The sequence below is a fragment of the Saccoglossus kowalevskii genome, chromosome 15 (genome assembly GCF_978046115.1).
Source record: "Saccoglossus kowalevskii chromosome 15, keSacKowa6.1, whole genome shotgun sequence".
In the NCBI taxonomy this organism is placed as follows: domain Eukaryota; kingdom Metazoa; phylum Hemichordata; class Enteropneusta; family Harrimaniidae; genus Saccoglossus; species Saccoglossus kowalevskii.
In genome coordinates this window covers 31,299,989-31,326,525 of record NC_140655.1, presented here as the reverse complement: position 1 = coordinate 31,326,525, position 26,537 = coordinate 31,299,989, and the positions used below count along the sequence as shown (strand labels likewise).

At 33.9% G+C, this 26,537-nt stretch overlaps 1 protein-coding gene across 2 annotated transcripts; it reads right to left on the bottom strand.

Annotated features, from left to right (window-relative positions):
* Positions 1–1,743: 1,743 nt before the first annotated feature.
* Vamp (vesicle-associated membrane protein) lies at positions 1,744–25,084 on the bottom strand. 2 transcript variants are annotated; one of them, XM_085508257.1, is made up of 6 exons: positions 24,980–25,084; positions 12,401–12,479; positions 11,806–11,884; positions 11,073–11,204; positions 10,156–10,189; positions 1,744–6,911 (listed from the first exon to the last, which is right to left on the bottom strand). In XM_085508257.1, coding segments are annotated over exons 1-5 (312 nt in total). In that variant the 5' UTR covers positions 24,982–25,084; the 3' UTR covers positions 1,744–6,911; positions 10,156–10,169.
* Between the last annotated feature and the right edge of the window lie 1,453 nt (positions 25,085–26,537).

Sequence of the window (26,537 nt, the reverse complement as noted above, 5' to 3'; positions counted from 1 at the left end):
TTTAATTCGTGCAAACTGCGCACGCGTCATGCGTAGCTGCGTAAATGGGCGAAGTGAACGCCATGCGTCGCTCCGTCATTCATGGTAATTCGTCGCAAGCGACTTATTGTAAAGAAACCTAATCATGGCAAGTAAAACCAAGAAAATTGTCACAAAAACCAGACATGAACTGAGTGTGCTGCGCCACGTGTTTATTAATTGCTAACTATGCTGATTAATTCAAAACTAATATAAGGACACCCCAAAACGCCTAGTCGCTGTTCATTTGAAAAATTTAATACTATTATATTTATAACCACTCACTTCAGTATGTCATTTACAACATGACAATCAATACTAGCACATCAAGAAACGTTGTTCTCGAAAAAAAATGAATTGACGAACCAACGATAACTTCCAGTTATTCAGCAATCTGCACTTTCTGAATTTACTTTGATATTGTATACCTTCCTAGTTACTAGACTAGTAATCATAGTTACTATACTAGTAACCATAGTTACTATACTAGTAACCATGGTGTAGCGTGAACACGACTCTTGTAGCTGTGCGACAAGTTTCATTTCATGTAATATCAGTTGAACAAGATTTGACAGACAGACGGACAGATCGGAATATTAAACGGGGCTGAAGAAAGAAAAAATAAACGTTAATCAGATTGGTTCACTGGTGTAAACAATGGATAATAAAATCATGAATATGAATACACATATCCACGGATGAATGAGCAATATTCATTTACACCCAGCACTTCATTTCACCATAGACCTTAGGTTTATGATTTCACAGTGGACTGTGCATTGAACAGATACACGTTGACAAGATTACATCTCTACAGTTATCCCTCAGCCTGGCGAGGTCGCGTGAGTTGCGCCCACTGCGGTGCTCCAATCCCAACCTTGAGTTATCCTTGTGCTGGTGCAAATAATTACAGATTTATTCAAGAGGATTTCAAAGTATTACCACTGAGGGCAGTATACCAAACAGAGGCAGGGGGTGACCAAACGGTCATAACAGACACAGGAACAGACATGGCCTACACTTTGAAATAAAAAAGTTGGATTAGTAGTGAGCAAAATTCTGGTGACCAAAATCTTTGTCGTGAAAGGTAGATAAAATGTTTTCTTCAAACTAATAAATCAAACGTTAGATCAAGAGGGAATTTGATAGGAAATTTTGATCACCATTTTGCTACCCTTGAAACAAACAAGGTTTGGTAGAATAATTCAGCAAGTTCTTTATCGTAAAAGGATTATTTTTATGCATGTCACAAAAAGGACTCCCCTCTCAATTTCAAATAGTGGACACTGAATCTCTTTCAAGAGAACATTTTGTCACAATTTACAGTAAAAACTCCTTACCTGAATTGGTGAGAGAAATTGTGTTCATTATTTACCCGCCCACAGCATGTATAGTATACAGCGATGAAGCATGTATATCCCTAACGAAGCATACACAGATGGAAGATGTAAACTTTTAAAGGTCAGTGGTCACAATGACACATCATGTTCAGTATGGGTCCCATGTGAAATATACAACATGCGTAACATAATGCCCATCGCAATAAGGGTCTGTTACTATGGCAACATGAAATCATAAGATGAATACTAGAAATACTAACAAATTTTAGTTTACGAATCTATTTAAATAAAACAGTTTGTGGTTGTCTAGGTTACCTATTTGTAATGTTTATTGCATTTTTTTTAAGCAATATTCAAAGGGTTCAAATAAGACCACAAATGAACATTTGGTTTGTAACTATATTGGAATTTTATCCATTCTTTTGGAAATATTACATTCAGTACAAGCCTGTGGTAAATCGCACTATAAACTGGAATTCCTTGCTACAAAGACATACAATCCACAAATAAATACTTTCACTAACTTTGAACACATAGTTATTTTGTTACATGTTGTCCATTTCATAACTGGTATATATTACAAGTATAGATCCTCTGTTTTTGGATTTTTTTTTAATCCTACTAAAACAAATTCTCACATCAATTTTAATATTTTGATATCACAGATCACAAAAAAACTTTTATTTCATTCATTAATAACTTAAAAATCGACTGGAATTATTTCAGTCAAATAACTTGCAATGACCGTTCGTTGACAGCACATCAACACATTTTTGAGAACAGATAAGGAGAATGAACATATCAATGAGTGGAAGATTTTGGTATCAAGTGATATTTACAATTTATCTTCATACAAAATTTAAACTGCGCGACAAATCAATCTGTGAGATACAATAGAAGTCAATTTTTAAAATGGGACATTCAAAACAGCCTAGAACTGGACATGAAAGAGTTGAGCTAAACGGGCAGATGATTATGGATTCCTTCTTTCTTTCTAAACACATTGCCAGATTAATACACACAGCTAGTTTTTTTTTTTGGAAAAGCACATTTCACAAATGTTTCAACAATGAGAGGCATGCAGGTCTGAAAACAAAAACAAAGATAGCAAATTTGGAGTTGCCTCCATGATCATTCTGTTGTATTTTGACTTATGTACTAACAATTCTGACTAGCCTTACAACATAAGATTAGCAATAAATGCAACTGATGTGCTGTCAAAGAACACTATTACATTTGGGCACCTACACAAAACATATTAGCATTATCTACATCAACTATAATAGTCATATACTGCCAAATGCAAACTGTTGAAAATGATTTCCCACAACCACAAATACCGGTAGTATAGAAATATGTTTGTTTAAAACTGCAGCAATCAACCCAATAACACAAGACTGTCACCTCAACATCTGACACATTACAAATAAAAATTGTGCTCGAATCTTGTTTGATCAACCAATCATGATCCAGGAAACAAATCTTGTTTGATCAACATCCAATAAGGATCAAGGTTACAAATCTTGTTTGATCAACATCCAATAAGGATCTAGGTTACAAATCTTGCTTGATCAACAACAAATAAGGATCCAGGCAATAAAGTGCATGTACAGAATAATCTAAATTGTACAACTTGATTGGTAGAGAAAACTTCTAAAATTTCTGTAAGTGATGTGTCAGACATGAAGTTACAGGCATGCAGTGCACAGAAAAGCTCTGAAGATACATGACTTATGAAGAAATGCATTCATGTATATATATATATATACAGGTTATTCAAAAACTGGAAATCACAAACGACCATGCTTTAGCAATTGGTACTGAACACTTTTCAGAGGTTTTCAGTGTAACTGGTACAGTATACTTCTGGGGGTTTTCCCACGACAATATTCAGAAGGAAGAATATTTGCAATATTTTCTGAGTTATAACGAGGCATTGCATTACAAAACAATGTGGCAGTTTCACATTCAGATGAATCTCTTCAATAAAATCTTGCAGGCTTTCTGGTTGACAGAGGATATTGCATGGTTAGATTAATATACCATATGGCTGTAAACACGGCACTCTTCAAGTAGACTTAGGGCAATCCAAAACTCACAATAAACTACTCCACTACGCCTTAGTCAGCTATTGACCACAGGTCTGAAACAATCTCTGATTACAGGAATTCCTTGTGCACAGCTTTTAAACTGGCTAATGAACATAGAATATTTTATCCCATAATATACGCACGTTATTTGCATAAAGCTGAATGGGTATTTTATTAGCATTTCATCAGGGAGTTCGTGGAGTGGTGTATAGCGAATTGAATACTGCATAAAAAAAGATATTCAGAAGATAAGGCAAAATAGACAGAGATGAGCAATGGAAGATTTGAAAGCAGCAACCATTTAAATAAGTACAAGTCTCTGCTTCATATCACTTCACTCGTATTTAATTATTTGTTTTCTCTTGAATTTTAACCATTTTTGGGATGATTAAAACAGAGACCTATACATTGTGTTGAGTCTTTGCATGGGAACATGAAAACAGTTCACAATGGCAAGTATCAGATGAAGATGACTTTCCCTTTAACTAATTAAAACTGCACAAAATTGCAAAAATGGAATGTAAATTACATGACACTGCAAACTACTGGCTAAGCTGTAGCTTTCCTGTACAATGTAACTAGCTAACTAGGTTTGGTCTTAGTACAGTGCATTGACGATGCGGTAGACGGATCTTTCAGTTTTACTATATATTGGAATAAATAGTCTGTGTTAATGAAAGTAAAGAGACTGCACTGCAAAATGAACAAGTTGCTGGAAAGACAGACAATCTGACCATTATTACAGACTTTTACAGAGTAGTATACTGGGAGACAGAAAACAGCAGGTTTGAGATGCTGAAATGTATCATGTAGCAAACCCAAATGGGGGGTCATGCGTGTTAAAACCTTGCTACATCAAGGCCGTCGATGTGTTAAAAGCACACAATCATCCCACATTGAGTGAATATAAACAGAAAAGGTATTTTGAACACTATGCGACGCATTAAGGAACGTGTACAATCACAAAAGCTCGTCTCTCCTCCCATCTAAACAACACATGAAAGTCAGATTGCTTTTATAACTGACACATCGTTTTTTTTGTCTAATGTTTAAATATTCTGCATGGATACTATTTTCCAGTCCCTTGTATGTTTCATTTAGGTAGATTTTCAGCAAAAGTAATTTCTTGTTTTTAATAAACTGTGAAAGTTTGATAACGAGCATTTTGATGTTATTTTTGACATAATACAAATTGAAGTTTTTTCGAGATTTTGTGGCCCGAGTCCTACCCCTTAAGTTGTACTGTCGGTAAAACTTTATCCTTAACTTGGTCAAAAATCAAATCTGATGGTTACTGTGTGTGCAAGCTACTCTGGTCAAAACCTGATATATTACGCTATTTACCGACAAGTTATTTATTGTTGTTACTAAAATAAATCCAGTTATGCAATGCTGTTCCAATTTTACTTTGAGAGCATGCTAAACACAACTGGCGTAGGAAGTATCTGATGTTCGTTTTGACACAGAGTTAACATGAGTTGTCTGCCTACAAATTTCATAAAAGCAAGGGATCTAATGGCTATTTAGGAAACTGTTTCACATCAAATGTTGATTTTGTAAAATAGTCCATTTCCAAATGGCAAACAGAAAATTTCGTGTGCACTTTGATGACTTGATGACATCCTAAGATACTGAAATCTCTCACAAGTAAAGCCATCAAATTGTTTTGTCATATTCAGTTATTGGAAAGGCAGGTTTCCTCCAAATACCATAGGTTTTGCATTTATTACAGTATCGGTACATATATTACTTAAAAGGTCAAAGGTTTAAAACAAAATTTTTCCAACAATACAACTCCTAATTGTAACCTAAATACATTTTTAGAGCAATTTTACCAGTTAACCTAATAACCATACGGAGATTAATCAAGTTTATGTAAATGACTCCTCCGAAATGAATCTAGTCATAATGGCCACACTATTTACTGTGATAAACACACAAACACCTCAGCGGATAAATAAATCGCATCATCAATGCACTGCAGAGACTCTTCAAGTACACTAATAAAATCAGTCTACACTATGTAATGCATATACACTGCGCGGACACCTTGGCATCTTTTGTATTTAAATAATACATTCATATATATATATTTAAACAATTTGTTAATTACTATTTTTATCTTCTCCAACAATTATCCACCAAAAACTGACACAAAAATTATTCCTCACAGCAGAAATATTAATGACAATAATAAATAATAAATTCATTGAGACAAAAGACGAGACAAAACTGGGGCACAATTTTGTAAAGTTGGCATGCTGGATTAATTTAAGTAATAACAATAATAACATAAGTACAATGCGATTTGAAAGTGCAGACAGGTCTTGACCAGATATTTGTGTGTGGTAATTTAGTTTTCTTTACCATGACTAATAACAGCGCCCTCTAGAGGCATCAGACATTGATAGAATGTACATTTCTGTTTTTGTCTGTGATTCTGATAAATCAGTTTTTATTCCACCATCACCAACATGGCAGAGTATAAATTTACAAATTCAATTAGGATAAATCTCATCATGCTCATTGGTAGAACCAATTATATGTGATAAAAGAAAAGGCAGAGAAGATAAACCCAAGAGCTCTGTATGAATATTGACAAGCAGGAAATGACTCATCCTTACCAGGATTTCTTACATCACACAAATAACTGGTCAAAAACCTCAAACATTGACAACAATCATCTTTAAAAACCAACTATGACGTGGCGTTACACAGTCCTAAATATTTTACAAACAAACTACACACAGAGACGATTCTAAATATGACAAGTCTGCGTGCACTGTACTAAAAAATGTCCAGAATACAGCAAAAGGGCGACACAAATGATGTCTATTGCAGGTCATCATCAAACTTACAAAAAAGCACAAATGTACATTAGTTTCAGACTCCCCCTTACAAGTGCAAAATCACTTTATATACAAATACAAAAAAAAACTTGTATTCTGCTGGTCTAACATTTTGAAAGATGGTTGAGGGCTAAGTCGACTCTATATATATATATTCTTTTCAGATAAAACCATACCTCAAAGTTCCTATGTATAAGACAATACAGGTGGGAGCACCAAACAGCAATATATTGCCTGACTAGAACTAAACATTGCCAACGACATCCTTTATAGACAAGTAAATATTGTAAACCATTTCAATTTCACACGCAACAAATTTTCGAGAATTTCACAATTTAGGAAAAATTGAGAAATTTTGAGTCACCTTGACTTTCCTCAAATCTAATCATTGTGAGTAACCCTTAGATCGTGATATTGTGAAAATTTCTGGCGGCAAAAAATGTACGGTCTATAGCAATTGTATTGCAGCTTTTTTTTGGATATCAGAGTAAAGAGCTGAGTAATGAATATTGGTGGTGATGATTATGACAAAAGAAAATGTTAAAAGGATGGTATCTTCTCTTTGTGTACTTCTTTGTTGATAATATACACTGTTCACTGTGTTGCTACCCAGACTGTAAAAAAACACACAAATACTTGAGTTAATTTCGTGAATCAAAAATAGATTGGTGGGAAGGGGTTACTTGAAGAACAAAAATCAATTTAATAATTATGCTTATTATTAATAACGCTAATTAAAACATAGATAACTGGGGATTTTTTGAGCACATTTAATGATTTTGTTTGATAAAAAAGTTGTAGATTGTGATTTAATGTAAAATAATTTGTTTGGCAAATTATTGAAAATGATAGTGTACACGCTTTTCAAATTATGACATACAAATGAATCTATAGTAAATCAATGCATCATCCTACTGACAGGTCAGCTAACTAAAAAAAACACCTTTCAAATATGCGCCAGATCAGAGTTGCCCTAGGATAAGGCACTCAGTGAATACAATATGCCAAAGTATAGTGGTGATAAAGACTGAATAAATAAATACAACTTTGGCTGGCAAAGATGTAACTATTATTGACATGGTTCAAATTAAGAGAATAATTAACTTATAATCATAATGAAAAATGAATTTCAAAGCAAATTAACAGGAAAATGATTCAACACACAAATACAGTAATATTATTTATTCATTTACATTCTTTCTCAGTGTATATATCATTTTTCCCTTTGCAATTTCGAAGTTGCTATAAAATTAAAGAAAATACAGTACTAGTATTATTATAAATTCTTAATAGTAATGTAAGCAGGCAGAATAGAGACCGGTAATCTAAAACATTTTGTTGTATAGAATTTTTGACAAATTATTGCACACGCTATTATCCTCATGTATTCTGTTTACATGTTGTCCTTTGTTTAAGAATTATGCTTAATGTAAAGATCACATGCACAAAAAGCTCATTCCTGATTGGTTCATTAAGAAACAATATACCGGGTATGCATAATCAATTGAAAAAACTGTGCACGCTTTCATTTACTTCTTTCATTACCTGAGCCATTTGTGTTTTTGTTCTAAGTATACGAGACACATCTGACAAAAGTATAACTTTTAATTGATTTTATCACACCCAAAAAAAAAAAAAAATATTGATGTAGGAAATAAGAATCATTAGTAAAATTTAATTTTATACTAGAAATGCAGAAAAAAATCCCCTAGTAATAGGACTATGTGAATGATGGTTAGTAGTAAATACATAGCAGTTAGTAAGTAAGTTAGTTAAGATAACAATTTATTTGTTATTGTTAGGTAGAAAAAAGACAACAAATGTGAAGGACAAAAAAGTATAAATAGGTGAATATAAAGATCTGACAAAGACATGTATACTTCATAAAATAATGAATTCAGTTTTGTCAACTGGTGTCAAATTTGTGTATATAACGTCAGTATAAAAGTCAAATTTGGAAAGAACTACTGATACCAGTATGCATTTTACATTTTTGGCCCAGATCATCAAGCAAGCATCTGTAATAACAGACAACTGTATCAGGTCTAGTTAATGGGTAAATTTGCATTTGATAGAAAGTTTTCTATTTCTAAGATATGTGTACAGGCTTCACTCCACAATTAGAAAGCTCACTAAGAAGCATGTTGCAAGATTCCAGATAAACCACAGGTACAGGCAATGTTGCATAGTAGATGGTCTGCCATGTTGCTTGGCATACTAGCTAATTATTTGCAAACTGATTCAAAAGTTGAATGAAACTTTACATACGAGTGCCTGAATTAAAGTACTATCACTGACAGTCAATTTAAAGAATAGCAATGGAGTCTGATCACCCACAAGCAGTTTTGTTAGGAGACGTGGTTACAGACACATTTCCCTTTTGTATTTTTCGATAGTGAAATGGAGAAAACAGATGGAAGCAGCTGGGGTATCACCTTGGATGAGAGTGTTCATTTTGGCAAAACCTTGTTTATGTTTTGTCTACAATGCTGCAAAACCAATAACAAGTTATTGGTTAAACACCAATCGAAGTGAATGATTATCACAGATATATGTCAGATGTATACACAGTCTTATTTACCTCGGTACTTTTATGCTGCATTCAAGATGGCGGCCCCCATGTAGTAAATATCGTATTTATTTTATTATCACGTGTGCGCCAGCTGACTGTGGATGTATATGTCATGGCAATGTTGGAATCAACAGAGACAATAGTAGTGTTCACGCTACACGAAGTACGGGCTAGGATTTAAGCTAATCTTGTATGTTTACATATCGAATAGAAACCGTGGTTAGCATGGGCTAAGGAATGCCCAAACTCATTAAGAATATACAAAAATCTTCAGTCATTTTAACTAGGACTACTCTGTACAGTAACTAGGAAGCTATACATGTTAGTTCTACAGTTATAAAACAAAAGCTAAGGTATTTGACCTCTTAGCCTGTGCTAAGGAGATGTGCATGAACGCTACTAATGTATAAATTGGACCCCGGCATTACTGCTGTGTGAATTATCAGATAACATACATTATACAAGACTCTCAAAACATGGAGTTCACTACAGACCAGGTGTCTAGTTTACTACCAAGAGGATATTGTAGGACACTTCATCACTAACTGTTTTTCAATACAAGTATGTTGCATCATTGACCATTTCTACACTCACTTAAAGTTGTACTCTGAAATATGTCCTGAAGCATTATGGGAAGTTTTGCACTATTACGTAAAATGTCAGAGTAAAACTTTAGTAACAAATTTAAGTTGCACTCTGTAAATATCACAAATAATTCATCTGTTGTAGGATAATTAAATGCATTCATTTTTACTGATATTTAATTGTTTTGATATTTTACCATATTTATTGTCTTAAATTTGCAGATTTTTCTGTTCTATTGTAAATTGACATGTTAACTGCAATTAAGTGGATTTCCCTTATCCGTAATGTGAAATTAGAAACTGAATTGCCTCTGACTAATCAAATATGGTGAACCACAAAACATAATTGCTTTGAACCATTTTGAGCTAACCATATACCTACAGTGTATTACTAAACTTTTTGTCCAGATTTTCACAATAAACTTCCATAGCAAGTGTACACAATCACCAAGATACAAATAACAACGATTCCCATAAGCGGCTAAATATATCAAATACTACCGGTACTTTCAAACCAACAGACGAAAAAGAAACTCCACAGAGTACAAGTTTAAAGAATATACAGTATATGTTACATTGATACATTAGAAATACATATGTAAGAGAGGAGAGGGCTTTCATGCACTAACATATTGCAGACATTATCATACATACATACATACATACAGAGCTAGAAAAATACCATGCATTTTGTGTGCTTACCCAGACACATGACCTTATCCCTGTGTTGCCCAAACTGATACAAAATGACATAGCAAGAAAGCATTTAGCATAGGATAAAATACGCAAAGCCTGGCTATGCAAGGTATATCCCATTTACATTACGAAGTTTCACAAAAAGTTTTCACTTTAAAGGGCGGCAGTCGTCGTGCTGCGTCCTGTTCGATATTGGACTTATAGCGACGTATACATGTACAACACATGTGAAATACATTGTTTATTTACATGAAATTCGAACACGCACTGCGCGACGACCACCATGCTTTAATATCCTGAATCATGTTATTTAAACAGAAGTGATCAAAGGTTGGGATGTAGATCAACAATCCTGGATCTACAGCAAGAAAGTAAAATCTTCTTTACCTTCCTTCCCAACCATGCAATTACTCACACATAGGCCATTACAGCAACATTTTGTGCTATTCAGTTGTTAATCCTGGCTTTTGTTACCCCCTTCATCAGTTAACAATGGGGAATTATATTCAAATTATGTTACTTTTGGCACTAAATGGCTGAGACTAATTTAAAATGTATTTCGAATAAATTGGGGGTGGGGGGTGCATTGGAACTAATGAACTTTTGAGTTGACAGTAAGACAAAATCAGGATTGAAAGCAGATTGTTTCAAAATGTTTTGCCTAATCTTAAAATTTACACAACAAAAAAGGAAATAATATTTATCACAGACAAGATATTGTTCATACACGAACAGCAATATTCCTTAAATGTGTACGTTGCTATCAATGTATTTCCTATCACTCCACAACATTGTAAGGTTTTTCAAATTTCCACTGCAGTTATACTAACGTCTACCTGATGACCAAATGACATTGATAACGACAAAATGCTTGCATCAGGAGAACAAACAAAAGATATATAAACAGTTTTGTTGATACTTACTGACAATAATTATTATGATAACCACAATAACTGCTATCAAGATCAACCACATCTTGAGGTTTTTCCACCAATACTTCCTCTTCAGCTTACCAGCATTTGTCTCAAACTGTGATGCACCTTGCTGTAATGCATCTGAGATATAAAAATATCAGGTTATAACAAGAATACAGTAAATTATTATTGAAGGCAGTGTGGTGATACACAATTAACTGACACAGAGTTGAGGTCAGAGCAATCTCATATTGCATAATTGGCTATATTTTTATGACAACCTTATTATTATAGATCTTGTACATGCTTGTAGTTATAATTTAGCGAGATAAAACAGTAAAAGCAAATAGAATTTATGAGATTGGTATCATTTCTGCATAATTAACTGTGTACAGCGACATGATTCGATTTGTGATGTCAAAAGTAATTGTTACAATTTCAAATACATCCGTACATGTTTTTGCGGTCAGTTGAATTCTATTGTTTCCACAGTGCCATTTGTTCTGTAAAATGACTAATTTTCACTGGGTTTAAATTTCGCTGATTTACCATTTCAGGCATATTCACTGGGTTTTAATTTAGCACGAAATAAGCAAAAGTAAAACCCAGTGAATAATTAACCTTTTTACAGTATAATCATAGAAAAACTATGATTAGACATGTTTTTCACTGCTATATTATTATGTATCAGTTTAAACAAAATCAAATCTACTATGTACTGCCAACAGAGATAGAAAGTTACCTGCACGATCGTCCAGTTCTGAGAGTTTCTGATCCCTTTCTAGTACCTTGTCTACATTTACTCTCATAATATCAACAACCTAAAGAAATTAAATGATAAAAAGAAAATGATTAAGTCTGTATACAAAAGGAGCATTACAAAGTAATGACCTATCACGAAGAGTAGTTAAACATATAATATCATTCACTTCATAAATCTGATTTAAAAATAAAATGATAGTGTGACATTCCCAATACATGTACTACTGTGTTTATATGCCAGGTAGCAGAGATTCAAGCAGTCATTTGTGTACTCACTTACATAGACTGCAATTATAATTGCATGAAATACAGCAAGTGGAGAAATTTGAGAACACTTCGCCTAAAAATCAAAGTCTGAATTGTCAGTATGAGTTCCTTGGTAGCCTCTGACCCATAACTCTTACCCCCTTCCCCATTTTCAGTTGTGTAGGCCCCTGTTCAGGACATGTATAGTTATTTGGATGGACATGTACACTTACACTGATGGGCTAGAGTGTAAGGGTTAAGGCCTCAGATGAAGGGGGGGTTACAAACTCTTTCGGAACTGTCTATGTATGCAACATTATTAGCCTTACCTCATCTACTTGAGCTTGTGTCTGTTGCAGCCTTTTATTTGGCACTGCTCCTGCTCCTGGTTGCCCTGGTTGCGCTGCCCTGTTAGTAAGAAATAAAAGAGAGTATATCATGAGTTGTTGTCACAGTATTCATATCGATATACATGTACCAGTCTTATCCTACATCTAAACTGCAATCTATTAAAAACAAATACAAATCTGTTGAGAAAAGTAATAAAAAGTAGAAGATAAATTACTGAAGACAATTCCAACATTACAAACCGCATGTTCAAGTTTTTGTGAACAATTATTATTTCATACCAGTCACAAAGAACACTGACTTGATGTGCACTACACTATGTCCTACAGCAGGTACTATATAAAGGCCCATGTCTTGCAGCCTGGCCACAAGTTAATCCCTATTGTCAGATATATATATATATGTGTACACCAGATATCTTCTTTTCCATTGAATTTAAAATCCTCAAAATCTATTTGTTCCATAGTTACTCTTAGGAAATAATTTGTATCATTCAGGCAAGTATAAAAGAGCATGATGATGAAGTAAAAAGCAAGCAATAATTTGACCATTCCAAAAAATTAATCTTGATATGTGATAAAGCCATGCCAGACACGACTAAACAGGCAGTGTATCACATTAGAAGTTTATATTCAAGTGGTGTACACACTATTAGTACTTTCCACTGAGGAAGTTCGATATTCTACAGTTATTTACTGAAGTGCAGTAAATTAAAAAAAACAAAAAATAGAATAATAACTAAACTGAATTTGAAGGTGCATTGAGGGATGGTAAAATTATGATATCAAAATAGTGAGTAGATCACAAGACCTAAATTTGTATTGAGGTTGCACAATTCATCATAGCGTATTATATTGTGTATCATCAAACTTGCGCAAGAAATTAAAAAAATATCTTGCACACAATCAAAATGATTATTAAAATTGGAATACATATACCGGATTCGGCTGATACCCCACCCTAGGCGATCGTATAGAGGATTCGATTTTTTTTTTTTAAAAAATGTGGACCAAAAGAACGCCCGGGCGATCTTTTGGCAGATATTACGAGGCCCATCTTGTCTGGAAAAATAACCCTGCGTTGATAAAAATGGTCTAGAAAAAAATGTTCTAGAAAAAATAATGTTTCGCGTCGACCAAATATAATCATGCAAAGTATAAATTCAAAGTATTTTTATACATTGGTGAGAGGTCGCATTTTACGTGAACAAGAACATGCACTAAGAAGGAAAAGCAAGTCAAAGTCGAAACGGGGTGCATCATGGACATGACACAACACATGCTGCGACAACTGAGTGATTAGCGACATAATTTTGGGACGCAATTGAACTTCAAGTACTTTGCGAAACTTGATGCGATATTTTAAATACTTGTGATTCATCGATGTTCCAATGGTGATTTTTTTATTCGAAATGAAGTGAACATGTAATATAAACCATACCATGTTTTAAGTTAAATTTTACTATAATGTAATAAACTCTGGACAGCGCACTTCAATCGCAATATTCACGTACATTTCGACTGAACTCTAATAACCACGCGTTTGAATTACGTGCGGCATTGGGCAATGACCTCAAGAGTTCACGCACTGATATTTAAATTCAGGCCATCCAGCTTGACGCAAATCAATATAGTTACTTGTCATGTGTTCAAAAAATCCTTCAACTCTCACAAATACCATGGGGGTTAACTAAAAGGGAACGTCTTTTTTGGACAAAAAACACGTCAGTACAAGATTATGTGTACAAGGTTAGCTTTATAGAACATACAAGACTGCTTAACTCGGTGTTTTAATAATCATGTCATTTTGTCTGGAATGCGATACAGACAAAGATTAAACATTGCTGATAACAACCAAGAGGCTCGAATCCGGAAAGCTTGAATATTTTAAACTTCGTAAATAACATTCTTTTCAGGCGTAGACTTTATTCGAGTGTAATAAACGTAAGTGAAATGTATTTTAACGAGTCATAATACGCAACAACAATTCATATACAGCATTGGTTTTATTGAAGTTTTAATGCTTTTCGACTTCACAGTGAATTTTAGCGTCATTTTTGAATGTCGGACGGGAAAATTGGGGTTTGTAAAATGTTTGTTGGTTCAGTCAGGCAATGTGTGGACCAAAACATCGCCCACTATTTGAAATATTGCCCATGGGCGGGGTTTAGGATGGGCGGGGTATCAGCCGAATCCGGTATATAGTTATGCTAACACTGGCCAAATAGGATAAAAATACTAAATACTTGTACAGATCTATTCATGGCTATTGATGTGATAATAATAATGATCAGGTTTAGTAACAGATTACATTCATATGCCAGTACATGTAATTGTGGCTAAAATTGAGACACATTTGCTTTTAATTCAATCACATCAGTTCAATTAACAATAAAAAAAAAAAAAGCCAGCCCAGGACTGGGATACACAATATTTTTTTAATCTCCAAAATGTTGGTGATTTTATGTGACTTTGTATGTTAATTATGACCAATTAGACAGAATAAAAATATCCTGAATTATTTTGTTAAAATGAGAAAAAAGTCAATATGCCTTTAACAATTTCAATACAAGATGAAGTATGTTTGGCAACCATCAATTTTTGAGACGTGAATTGTCATCTACGCACGATGATACACAAGTCGGTGGAGCTACTGTCTATATTAAATTCAGTAATCACCTTTACAATATTTAACAATCCATCCAGCCTGCAGTGCGACAAGTTATCTCACTGATCCCATGAACATGCCAAGTAAATCAGTTGTCATTTAAAGTAACATTTGATGGCCACGATGCACAGTTATGTGACAGGTAACTGTGTTACTGTCCTCAGGAATCTAAACTAAATTTTTGTAAAAATTTTTGTATTTTGAACACCATCTGAATTTGAGCCAAATTTAGCTTTGTGGCACTATATGAGTAAACACATATGTTATGTAAAATTTATGATCATAACACGCAAACAGCAGGAAAATGAATTTATTTTCCAGCTATCGAGGTTCTCTTTGCATATGATTGGCATGAATTACTTTTGGCTTTTTAATGCTGCATTTGATACTGACTGGTAAGTCATCATCAGTGTGACAATACAAAATAAACTAACTGCAGGCTGTTTTAAACAAAAATAACAACGGTAAACAGACATACATACATTTACCATATCTGAAAATAAATTAGAGTTACAAAATTATAAAATATTAATCAATATCATGGGGCACATACAATAACATGTGCATCATAGTGGTTACAAAATATACATGCATATAACAAAGGGTGGGACACTGATTTTTACCTAGGTGGTTGACCAGCTGCTGGTTGCTGTGGCGGTGGTTGGGCTGACCTGGAAATTCATATAAACCACACTGATTAGCAAAAGTTTTGGTTACAAAAGTTTCAGCGCATCAATACAAGCATCTGTCAAACCCATATTTGCTCGCAGATGCATATATCCTGGGTATGAGTCAGAACGTTTAAAACAATACAATCAACTTAATGACATCCACATGGCATTTGGTGTATCACTACAAGTGATGGATATCAAGTCCCATCTAACAGTCCCATATCAAGGTTAATACAATTATTGAATCATTCCAGACACATTTTCAGTATTGACATACATGTAGCACTGCATTTCCCAGTATGGTCGTTACAGGAAAAGATTTTTTTCCACAATTGCATTACGGTAGCCGTGTTGCATGACATCAGAGAGGGTGATCTGTGGCAGGTATTACCATTAGGTGTCAATACAACACCTATATAGGTGAAGTTATTCATTATGTCTATTTCAGACTCACCATAAAAAAAACTTTGTTGAGTAGGTAGTTTACGACACTGAATTTAGTTTTAATACAACAATACAAATTCAGTGCATGACAGCTGAGTACTACAATTTTTCAAGATCGGTTGCTATATTAACTGATCATTTTTCATGGTGATCACAATTATCAATGGGAGGTGTTCTGTATATAATTCAAAGTGGAAATGCAACTTTAATGAAACACCATACAGTAGATATATCAGGTTGATATAAAGGGAACATCACACAGAACATGTTTTTGCACTACCATCACACAAATCAATCACGCATGACAAACCAAAATAAAATACACAAATTACAATCAATATTGATACTACAATAATTATTACACTCATTCATACATTTTAATATCAGACAATAATTAAAAATAAAGTAATCCACAGGCTAGAATATCAAAGTACATACATGTATCAAGATTATTTACAAAAACTGGCAATATTTTATTTATTCTGCGTTCATCAGGTTAGAAATGAAAAGATGTTTTTTCAACAATTGTCGGTCATGATCGACCTGCAAATTTTTATCACTTGGCAAGTAAGTGGTGGAAAACTGTCAATCGTTATACACCTGTCCCATGGAACAGGTCATTTCTGTGATCTTTGTCTGGGAAATGTGGACAAGCTCCCATCCTACAGTAAACATATAAAGGAAAGGTGGACATGCTCCCATACTAAGATAAATCTGCCTGTCTGGGAAATGTGGACAAGCTCCCATGCTATACAGGAGAGAAAGAGAGATATCTTCAGGAGAGTATAAACAGTATTCTTACCAGGATGAATACGAGTCAAAACATAAGGTCATATAGTTGTTAGTAGCCGAGTAGTTTTATCAACTTTTATTTGCAATACAGTTTGGGGGGGGGTCACCTGTTTGTGTTACGCTATGGAAGGAACTATAACTCTTCTACATGTATGTAGATAAAATCCTAAAATCTAAAAACAACAAATTTAAGGACACCAAATTTATCAGAAATAGCTAAAATACCATCACAAAGACCAACACAAGAAAAGCTATGGAACTACAGCTAAGTTGTTAGAAAATGTTAGCCATATAATCCAAATACATTTACATTTACAGGGTCCCCCCTTGTCCATTCAGGTTTTTTGTATTTCTGCATGGCCTGGGGTGAAAATTGAGAGTATTTTGATTAAAGTGAACGTAAATAAAGTTCATACTTATTGCTATTTATTGTGATTTATTAATAAGTCAAATACAATTGATAGAAGTGGTATTAAACTTTGTGATCTGAAATTATCAGTGTAAGTAGCCATAGTATTGTTTTCACCATAATCTTTGCTTGTCTGACAGTACTATACCAGTTAAACTAGTTGACTCATTAAGGCCAGACTTTTTTATTTCATTGTTTGAGTTTTTATAAATAAATTTTTTTGTGGAGAGCGGGAAAAAAAATAAAATTCTTTTTTTCCATTAGATTTGTGTGATTCTCAAAGAATTTTAAGTGAGATGATTGAGCAGAGAGAATAAATGAAATAAAATTTTATTCCATGTATAACCTGGTTGGCAATGTCGCCAATTGGGACACAATTTTCAGCATTAATGAGGGATTTCTCGGTTTTTGACAACAGAGTTTCACAGCGTGTCACCACAAACCACGCCGCCACCATGTTCGCCTCGTAGTCTCAAGCAGCATGTCGATATTCACTGTCAACCAACACGCATAAAGTATAGATCTGCGCAGTACTTTGATCATGATACTCCTATGAAAATGCAACTTGGATTTGTTAGGCGGTGGGCGAAAAAAAAATGAAGATAAAATAATTTTTTTTAGCAATTTTTTGCACTCACAAGTCGGCGGGCACGAGAATTTACGCTGGAATAAAATTTAATTTTTATTTCCTTTTCGGCTCCTGTTCATTCAGCGGGTACGCGAAACAAGGGATAATAAAAGTCTGGCCTAAATATCGATCACATTTTTAGACAACCACTGATACCATGGTTTCAGTGTAACAATATTACCACCAGCATTACTTAAATTTGGGACAGCTGCAACATCTCTGTCTTCACTGGGTTTCTCCATCTTCATTGAAGTATTGTCTCAAAAGTGCCACCACACAACGAAAATTGAATGAAAAATGATTATTTTTACTTTTTAAAGCTGTTTTCGTCACGTTTTCGGCAATTATAAATTGTGTGTGACATTCTTTGCACACTAGAATTGAAAGATAATGAAAGTAATGTAAATTGCGCAACAAAAACGTGAAATCGCAGCCCGGTAGGAACACTGTACAAATGTGGGGCATTCCCAGGGCAGGTATGAAAAGCCCTTTTGATTTATATTATACCAACATAGAAGATTTTAAAATATCAGTGCAGAAAATAAATTACTAAATAATAAATGGACGAGTACTAATGTTGCTGTAACCTTGCGGTTTTAACATCAAAACAAGCTATCAAAAATTAATATTAGATTATACATTATTGATTTCAGATGAAAATAACTTTGCATTACTTTATCATTTTGTCAAATGTAAATTACACTGTACTTTTTAATGGCAATGGATTCAACTGAATTTGACTGCATCAATTACCATTTAGCCTTCTTCAGCCACATTTAATTTTCTGAAATTGGAGGGGCAACTGGAGGGTTTCCATAGAGACTTTGTATTTTAGTTTACCATTTATATCACTCAGAGAATCTAGCTACACATCAAGGATCATATTGAGCCGTGACTTTCAGGTATTACTACATGTTTGAATATTCTAGCTGTGTACAACTAGAACACACACAGCTGGAAGATTAATTTTTGGTGGAACTAAAATTAATTTGTAGTCGGAATTAAAAATTATTAAATAAAGTAAAATATAATGCTCTATATATGGGTATGATGTGCAAACTTCCAATTGGCAATTCAAACAGCTTATACATGTATGTACTCAGTGATTCAGTCTAGTGTGGCACATGTCTGCTTTTAGCCACATCATGGTTTGAGTCTGGCTCTGTCTTTTTGACACATTTAGTTTTTAATTTTTTAAAGTGATTCATGATATCTATAATTAAACTTAATATTTTCTGTGTATTCAAAGATATATGTAAACGGAAATACACATTGTATATGTATTAACAAATCTTTTTTTATAATTCCTTTGTTTGGTACAAACATTTTTAATGAGTAGATTCTAAATGTATGCATCTCTATTTTGTGATAATTCGATATAATACAAAATTACATGTACAGTGTTTCCCTGTGGCTGTGGGCGAGTTAACACAAACGTGTGAGACATCAACCCTTGACCCAGACATATATTTTTTTTTTTAATTCACAAATATCATTAGTATCGAATAATATTTATCATCAAAATTAATTCATGTTGTGGTACGAAATCTGGGTCAGGGAGCAGTTAAATTGGACAAAAACTGGATTTCATTCACATAATTTAAGAAATACAAAGAGGGCATTCTCCCTTATATGAAAGTCACTTGACTATAAATATGACACGAAAGCCAATAAACCAACACTGTGTTACTTTGCATAATGGCCTAGAAATCAATACAGGCCACCACTTTGTTGCACATAATATGATCAAATAATTCAATTGAAAAATTATTAAATTAGTCCGAACATTCTCGCTGTGGTCTTCATCTCTGCATCTACATTTTTACAGTGCCAGTTATGATATATGTGCCAGATACAGTGCCAGTTATGATCTTTGTGCAAAGTGATAATTTTAGCTACATTTCAACTATGAGGGCTTCTGTAAATATAAAATGAAATGAACAATTCAGCCATTGTTCAGTTTTCCCTTTCATCCAAACTAAAAAGGGACGAAAGGCTAATAAACAATAGAAAAACTAAGTCATATTTTAAGCTTGAAAACAAAAACTGCATTTCAGTATAATGGTGGCAAATTGATCACACTGGATTGAATGACCAAATAACAGGAAGCATTGCACTGATGACATTTTAAGTAATGACTTGTATATAAATGTGCATACTAGTATATCTTATTCAAAACAGATTATTTTTCAGATACTCATTTTGATCAGCCAGTTACTTAAACTTGTACATGTAGCACATACAGAATACCGGTATACATTTTGTTTTATTAATAGTGCATCACTAAAAGAAGTGCATATAAAACCAAAAATCACACTTTTGGCGTTTTAGATGGAAAAGTTTGACATAGTAGATATTTGTATAACACATTTGAATAACTGACTAATGTTCTTCAGAGTGTGTTTTATCAGGAATTAACTCATTAGAAACTGTTCAAAATATGTTGAATTATTTGAGTGCACATGTTCCAACAAAAATAGGCTCACCGTAAGACATAATAAACATTGCATATTGAGTTAATGAGTTACAAGTGGACAGAAAAATAAATGGGCATGATCTGAACTTGGTTCCATATCTGAAATGACACGTTATGCGGCAGGATGCTAAATAAAAGATAAAAAAATATTTCCTCTGAAAAATAACAGTTTTTATGTACAAATAGTTCACATTTTGGATCAGTAGGAATTGTGAGTGGCTTGTAAAAATAAACACAAGTTCAAATAGAGATGACAAATTTAAAATCAAAACGATAATAATTTTATTAGGTGAAAATACATAACACATACCGGTACTGCCATTCTGTGCAAAACATTCTGCACTATGTGGTTTTGTACTATAGAACACAAAACATGTTGACCCCAGAAGTTTGAAAGTTGCGTGGTTACTACCAAATTGAACAAACATGCTATATTTGGGGGTACTGAGACTTTGGCGTAACAATGAATACAATAGAGGTGATTTCATATTATTATGTAAATTAGCTGATACTCTATGCTGGTTTTCTAGTGAGAATACCCGCCCACCACTGTACATGGGCTAAAAACAGTTTGGAAACAGAGGAGATATAAACAATGTCAACTATAAGTCTGCAAGTAGGTAGAAAGTTTAATCATGGAAATAGTGAGTCAATCAAGACCGTCGCTGATTTGCCACGAAAGTAGAAATAAATATGAAGATCCATGTACAGAAAATATAAAAAATATATAAGTAAACAAAAATGAAAATTCTAGCCGTATTTACAACTTTTGAAAAAGAAAAAGAAGTGAGAAACTAAATGGGTACACAGTTTGAAACATTCTTGTAAATATAAATAGAATATCAAATGCAAATGACATGCAAATTAGGTGACCCACCAGCTATTTTAGATTGTTGATAACACTGTATCCTGAATTATTAAAATATTACTTAATTTGACCATAGAAACACCTCTGTAATTTATGCAAGTGTATTTGCTACTGATAGGGAAATATGGTAGAGCAACTATGGTACAGTTGTTGCATGTACTAAAACATATAAACCACAATACCATATTTACTTTTACTTTGCAGCGCATACACTAGTGTAAATAACAAAGACATGTCTATGGTCAAACTAATGATCCAAGATATAATACAATTTTGAAAATGAACTTTTAACAGAAAAAATATAGTACGGTACATACATTTTTAAACTCCAATAAATGATACATGTATATAGCACATGCCAAATATACATACAACTTTGACCATATTTACACTAGAAATAGTTGTGCTTGTTAAATTGTGCCCGGTAATTAAAATATTTAATGACCTCCATGTATGTGATCATGAGTTCACACCAAAGTTTGTACAGAGGATGCAAATATCACGACCACTGGGTAATGCACATATATTTTCTCCTTTTGTGTACTTTTTCATTTAATTTAGTGTCTTTAGCATGATTCATCATCAATAGCTGATTACTCTTGGTCGTTGAATGTCATAATATATATATCAAGCAAATCTGAAGTTTAACAACTGTATACAAGTATATAATATATTAAACAGCTTGAAAATTCGCTCTATAAGAAGCACATCTCCAATAGAAGCCTTTGGGTATACTGAATCATTTAAATATTAACCTTTTAGACAGGGATGAGATTGGGAAGTAAACCGAAGTTGATCAAATCGTTACAATACAGACTGACACTGCGCCTTTCCCTAGACCTCACATTTGTCGATGAGGTCACTCAATTTTTCAGTTACCACTTCATCTTTCTTCTCGTTTCGCACAGTCAAAGTCACTTCCTTGTCAAGCAATGCCCAACAGAATTTGTTCCTACTGTCTTTATCGATCTGTTGTCTTTTGTAAACAATTTCACCATTATCGCTGCATGAAACTTGTAAACAACGATCCAACACAGCTAACAATTGAAACAATATAATTGGCAGTGTTGGTGAAAAGAAAAATGAAAGCTCTTCACTGATTGGCCCGTCAGAACAATCCAGCCAATCATGTTAATCGTTAAATATTACTTCGAACAATTCAAAACCACTTCGGATTTTACGATTGCACTGATGAAGAGTCGCAAACATTCCGCATTGGAGACACCACGAATTGTCTCCTTTCGACTATACACTGATACAGGCCTCTTGCAGACAACAACAATGACCCGACAGCGTGTTTACTTCCAGTGAATGAACAAGATTTGTATTCTTACCCCCCCCCCCCCTAGAAATCCGCGGAATCCCTGTTTAGACCAGAGAAACATCTCTATAAAAAAATATGGTACAGTACAGGGTGTTCACATGTGTAGCAAAATGCTGAGTTGTACCAGAAGTTTTAGCCTACTGTTAGACATATGTCGACTCAGACTAGATTATCTTGATGTCTGAGCGCTGGGGCTGGGCTGGTCTCGCCAGAGTTGCGTGTTTAACACAAGTTGATATACAAATGAACATGGAGGTAAAAAGAGCTAAAAAAAAACAAGGTCTCATATTTTGTATTCATCACATGACCATGGTATATATCATTCACAGAAGTGGTGTGAAATATCACTAACTAATTTTACTGACATGTACCATGAATGTCATCAGTCTTTGTGTGCTTGAATAGCACACTACAAAATAATTGCGTGGCAGTACTGTTTTTAATCGCTGGAATACAAATTTTTCAGATCGCTTGAATTGTGATATGACAATAAAGACGACTGAAAGTTTGTTTTAAAAAAACACTAAGAAGGATAACATTTCTGCATTGGCAAGTGCAACTGCGAATGTGCAGATCAGTTAAATCCCACTTGAGTTGGTCATGTGATAAAATGGTCACCTGATACCACTTACTCATAAGATACTCATGACCTCATGAACTGTACTAACTTTTGGTTTGTGGATGACGTCACCTCAATCAACCTGATCTACAAACAAGTGATATCAGGTAATATCCTCATAATATCTATAATCTTATACGCAAAAATTTATATATTAATTCATATTCGTTGGGATATGAATGATATCGAATGTTCAGTTTATACAATCAAAATGGGGTTTTAGATTACCAGAGCACATCAAGAGGAAATTGCATGTTATTATATGTAACAGAAAATGTCATCATCCAAAATGCATTATAGGAAAAAAATTATGTTTCCACTTAAAAGAAAATCCACCTAGCAGATTTAATTATTTCTATTTACATTTGTGCCATAACTGATTTTATGTGTGTAACTGTACTTATAATTACTGCTTTAATTAATATGCACACAAATGTTTGTAGCAGTGAACACTCTCCCTGGGGTTTTCAAGACAGCAAAGTCACAGTGACCTTGGGAATTTCATGAAAGCCCAGAAAAAATTTTTATGTAAATTTGGCGGATTAAATAATTTTATTATGGCATTGATATTGGACATTTATGTAAAATAGAGGTATATAACACTGATAAATAATCTCAATTCTAACGATGTACTGCAATTATGCTAAAACTGGAGTAAATGTAACTAAAAACCTGCACAATAAGACCCCACTCTCTACCCGACCCTAACCCTAAATAAAGTCTACACCTCCCATATAATTTAATTATTGCAAGAATGACACACCCCTATTCTAGTCAAATAATGTTTGTCACTGATTATAATGAGAACATTTAATGCCCAATACCATCTGTGATTTCCAAGGCACTTTGTGAGGTTAATTGGATGCACAAACAGACTGCACTATTCTCCAATAACAAGAACAGACACGGAAATATGGATAGTGTACAAGCATTGAAGGACGAATATGACGTACAAATCATTTTCATAAATAAAACAAATCTAAAGGTATAACAAAGGAACACGACACATACAGCAAGAGATCAATGGCATTCTATAACAGCAAATGATGTTGCACATTCGGATACCATTCAGTTTTGCGGAAATATTTCTTCAACGAATTGGAGTCACTTGATCAACACGGTCCTCTGGACCATTCACGCACTCAATTGATAACAGTTTATGCGTTTAATCGCAGCATAAGTAAACATTGCAGTCATTTTCCACAACAAACAAAAAAGGCCGTCGCGTAAAATCGGTTATGAATCAGATATACAGCGTCACCATCATATGATGTATTGTACGTTGGTCAACCGATTCATTCATTCATGGTCCCCTGAAAAATCCTGCGTTTGGGCCCCACTTTTAAGTGATGCTCTCACGTTCAATACTGACTACGCCGATTTCGTTTCCAAACAAACCAAAAACAGTATTATTTGATTCGTTTTAGAAACCTTGTAATAAATATACAGCTGACATATATAAAAATGTGTTTGTACTTCCGATCGACGAAAGTGGGAAAGATATGCCCGCGCCCTGTATTGCACAGTAAATGCACTATTGGTCACGAAAGAAATCACAGCACATACATTCAACGCATCGTTAACGCTTAAATGCTCGTCATGATTAATCGAATCAAAATTAGGAGAAATCAAAGAAAAAATAGAAACGGCAAGTATACTTACATTTTGGTGCGAGATTTGTGAATTTATTTGGCTGACTGTATCAGTCCTAGAATTTTTCTTTGACCAAGATGGCTGAAAACTGCAGCGATGATGTCAACATCCGGGAATTTTATGTGATGTCACAGAGGGTTTTTTCGAAGAGGGCGCACTTACGTAAGCGATTCACCTCAAGCTCGTGTCCATCGCAAAGTATGCCCTCAAGAAAGTGGGTACAAACACCGTTCCTCAACACCGTTGAGGGACGGTGGTACAAACAACCCTTTAAATCTATTTGACAACGCTTTGGCATGCGCGTGTCAGTTGATTTATACGAATGAAAAGAAAAGTTCCTTACTATTTATCAATATTTCGTGTGATGTACAGGGCTTCGTGGCGATAGACGCATATGTGGTCCGTGGTCCTTTATTTTCGTGTTTGTTTTTTAATGTAATTCCCGCGACATTTTTCGTAATTCAAACAGATCATTTAAAACAATTATTTGTTTTCACGTTCACCAAATTCTCAAAATGTTGATGAAACAGAAGATTCATATAATCAATATGTGCAAATATTTAAAATAAATAATAATTGTTATTTTTAGAACAGTTTCATAATGAACACAATGTTAAATATTATCCTCATAGACTCGGCAGACCTTTTATTGGCAAAATAACTTTTACTGATGATCAAGATGACGCAACTTTCTTGAATACAAGGTTCATAACGCGGCTGCTATTAAGTGATTTGGGATTAAATTACCTGTTGTAGTGTAACAATTATATGATGAAAAATGAATCCGTAACTTCGTTTTCTAAAAATCTTTCCCTCCATCTTTATAAATATTTGTCAATTGTAAATAGCAGTTGGCTCCAAAAAGCCAATCAACGACCACAGTGCACAACGAAGTCCAAGAAAAATATTATTTCATGTATATTGGATTACACATTATTTGCCATGCAAATAACTTGTATATTACCACAGTTAATTGCAGTAATTTGTTTTCATGTTAAGCTATGTTGTGTTGTGCAAAATTTCAAGGCATCTCTCGGATTTTGGATAAATCTTTAAACTGGGACTTTTATACTCATGTCTCTTTTTCGTCTTCTTAACTACGATCTATTACTTGTATTTAGTTACATTGATGTTCGATGGTCCATGCTATTTTGTTTTTCAACATGATACGAATCACCGTAACACTGATTATGTGTTATTTTGTGTTTCCACGTGATACGAATCACCGTAACACTGATTATGTGTTATTTTGTTTTTCCATGTGATACGAATCACTGTAACACTGATTATGTGTTATTTTGTATTTCCACGTGATACGAATCACCGTAACACTGATTATGTGTTATTTTGTTTTTCCATGTGATACGAATCACTGTAACACTGAGTATTTGTTATTTTGTATTTCTATGTGATACAAATCACTGTAACACTAATTATGTGTTATTTTGTTTTTCCACGTGATACAAATCACTGTAACACTAATTATGTGTTATTTTGTTTTTCCACGTGATACGAATCACTGTAACACTGATTATGTGTTATTTTGTATTTCCACGTGATACGAATC

What these genes read in the sequence shown, in the direction of transcription:
- Vamp (XM_085508257.1), bottom strand. An exon ending in CACAAGCTCAAGTAGATGAG is followed by an intron (nt 11,885 to 12,400) that starts GTAAGGCTAATA and finishes TAATTTCTTTAG; the next exon opens with GTTGTTGATATTATGAGAGT. An exon ending in AGAACTGGACGATCGTGCAG is followed by an intron (nt 11,205 to 11,805) that starts GTAACTTTCTAT and finishes TTTATATCTCAG; the next exon opens with ATGCATTACAGCAAGGTGCA.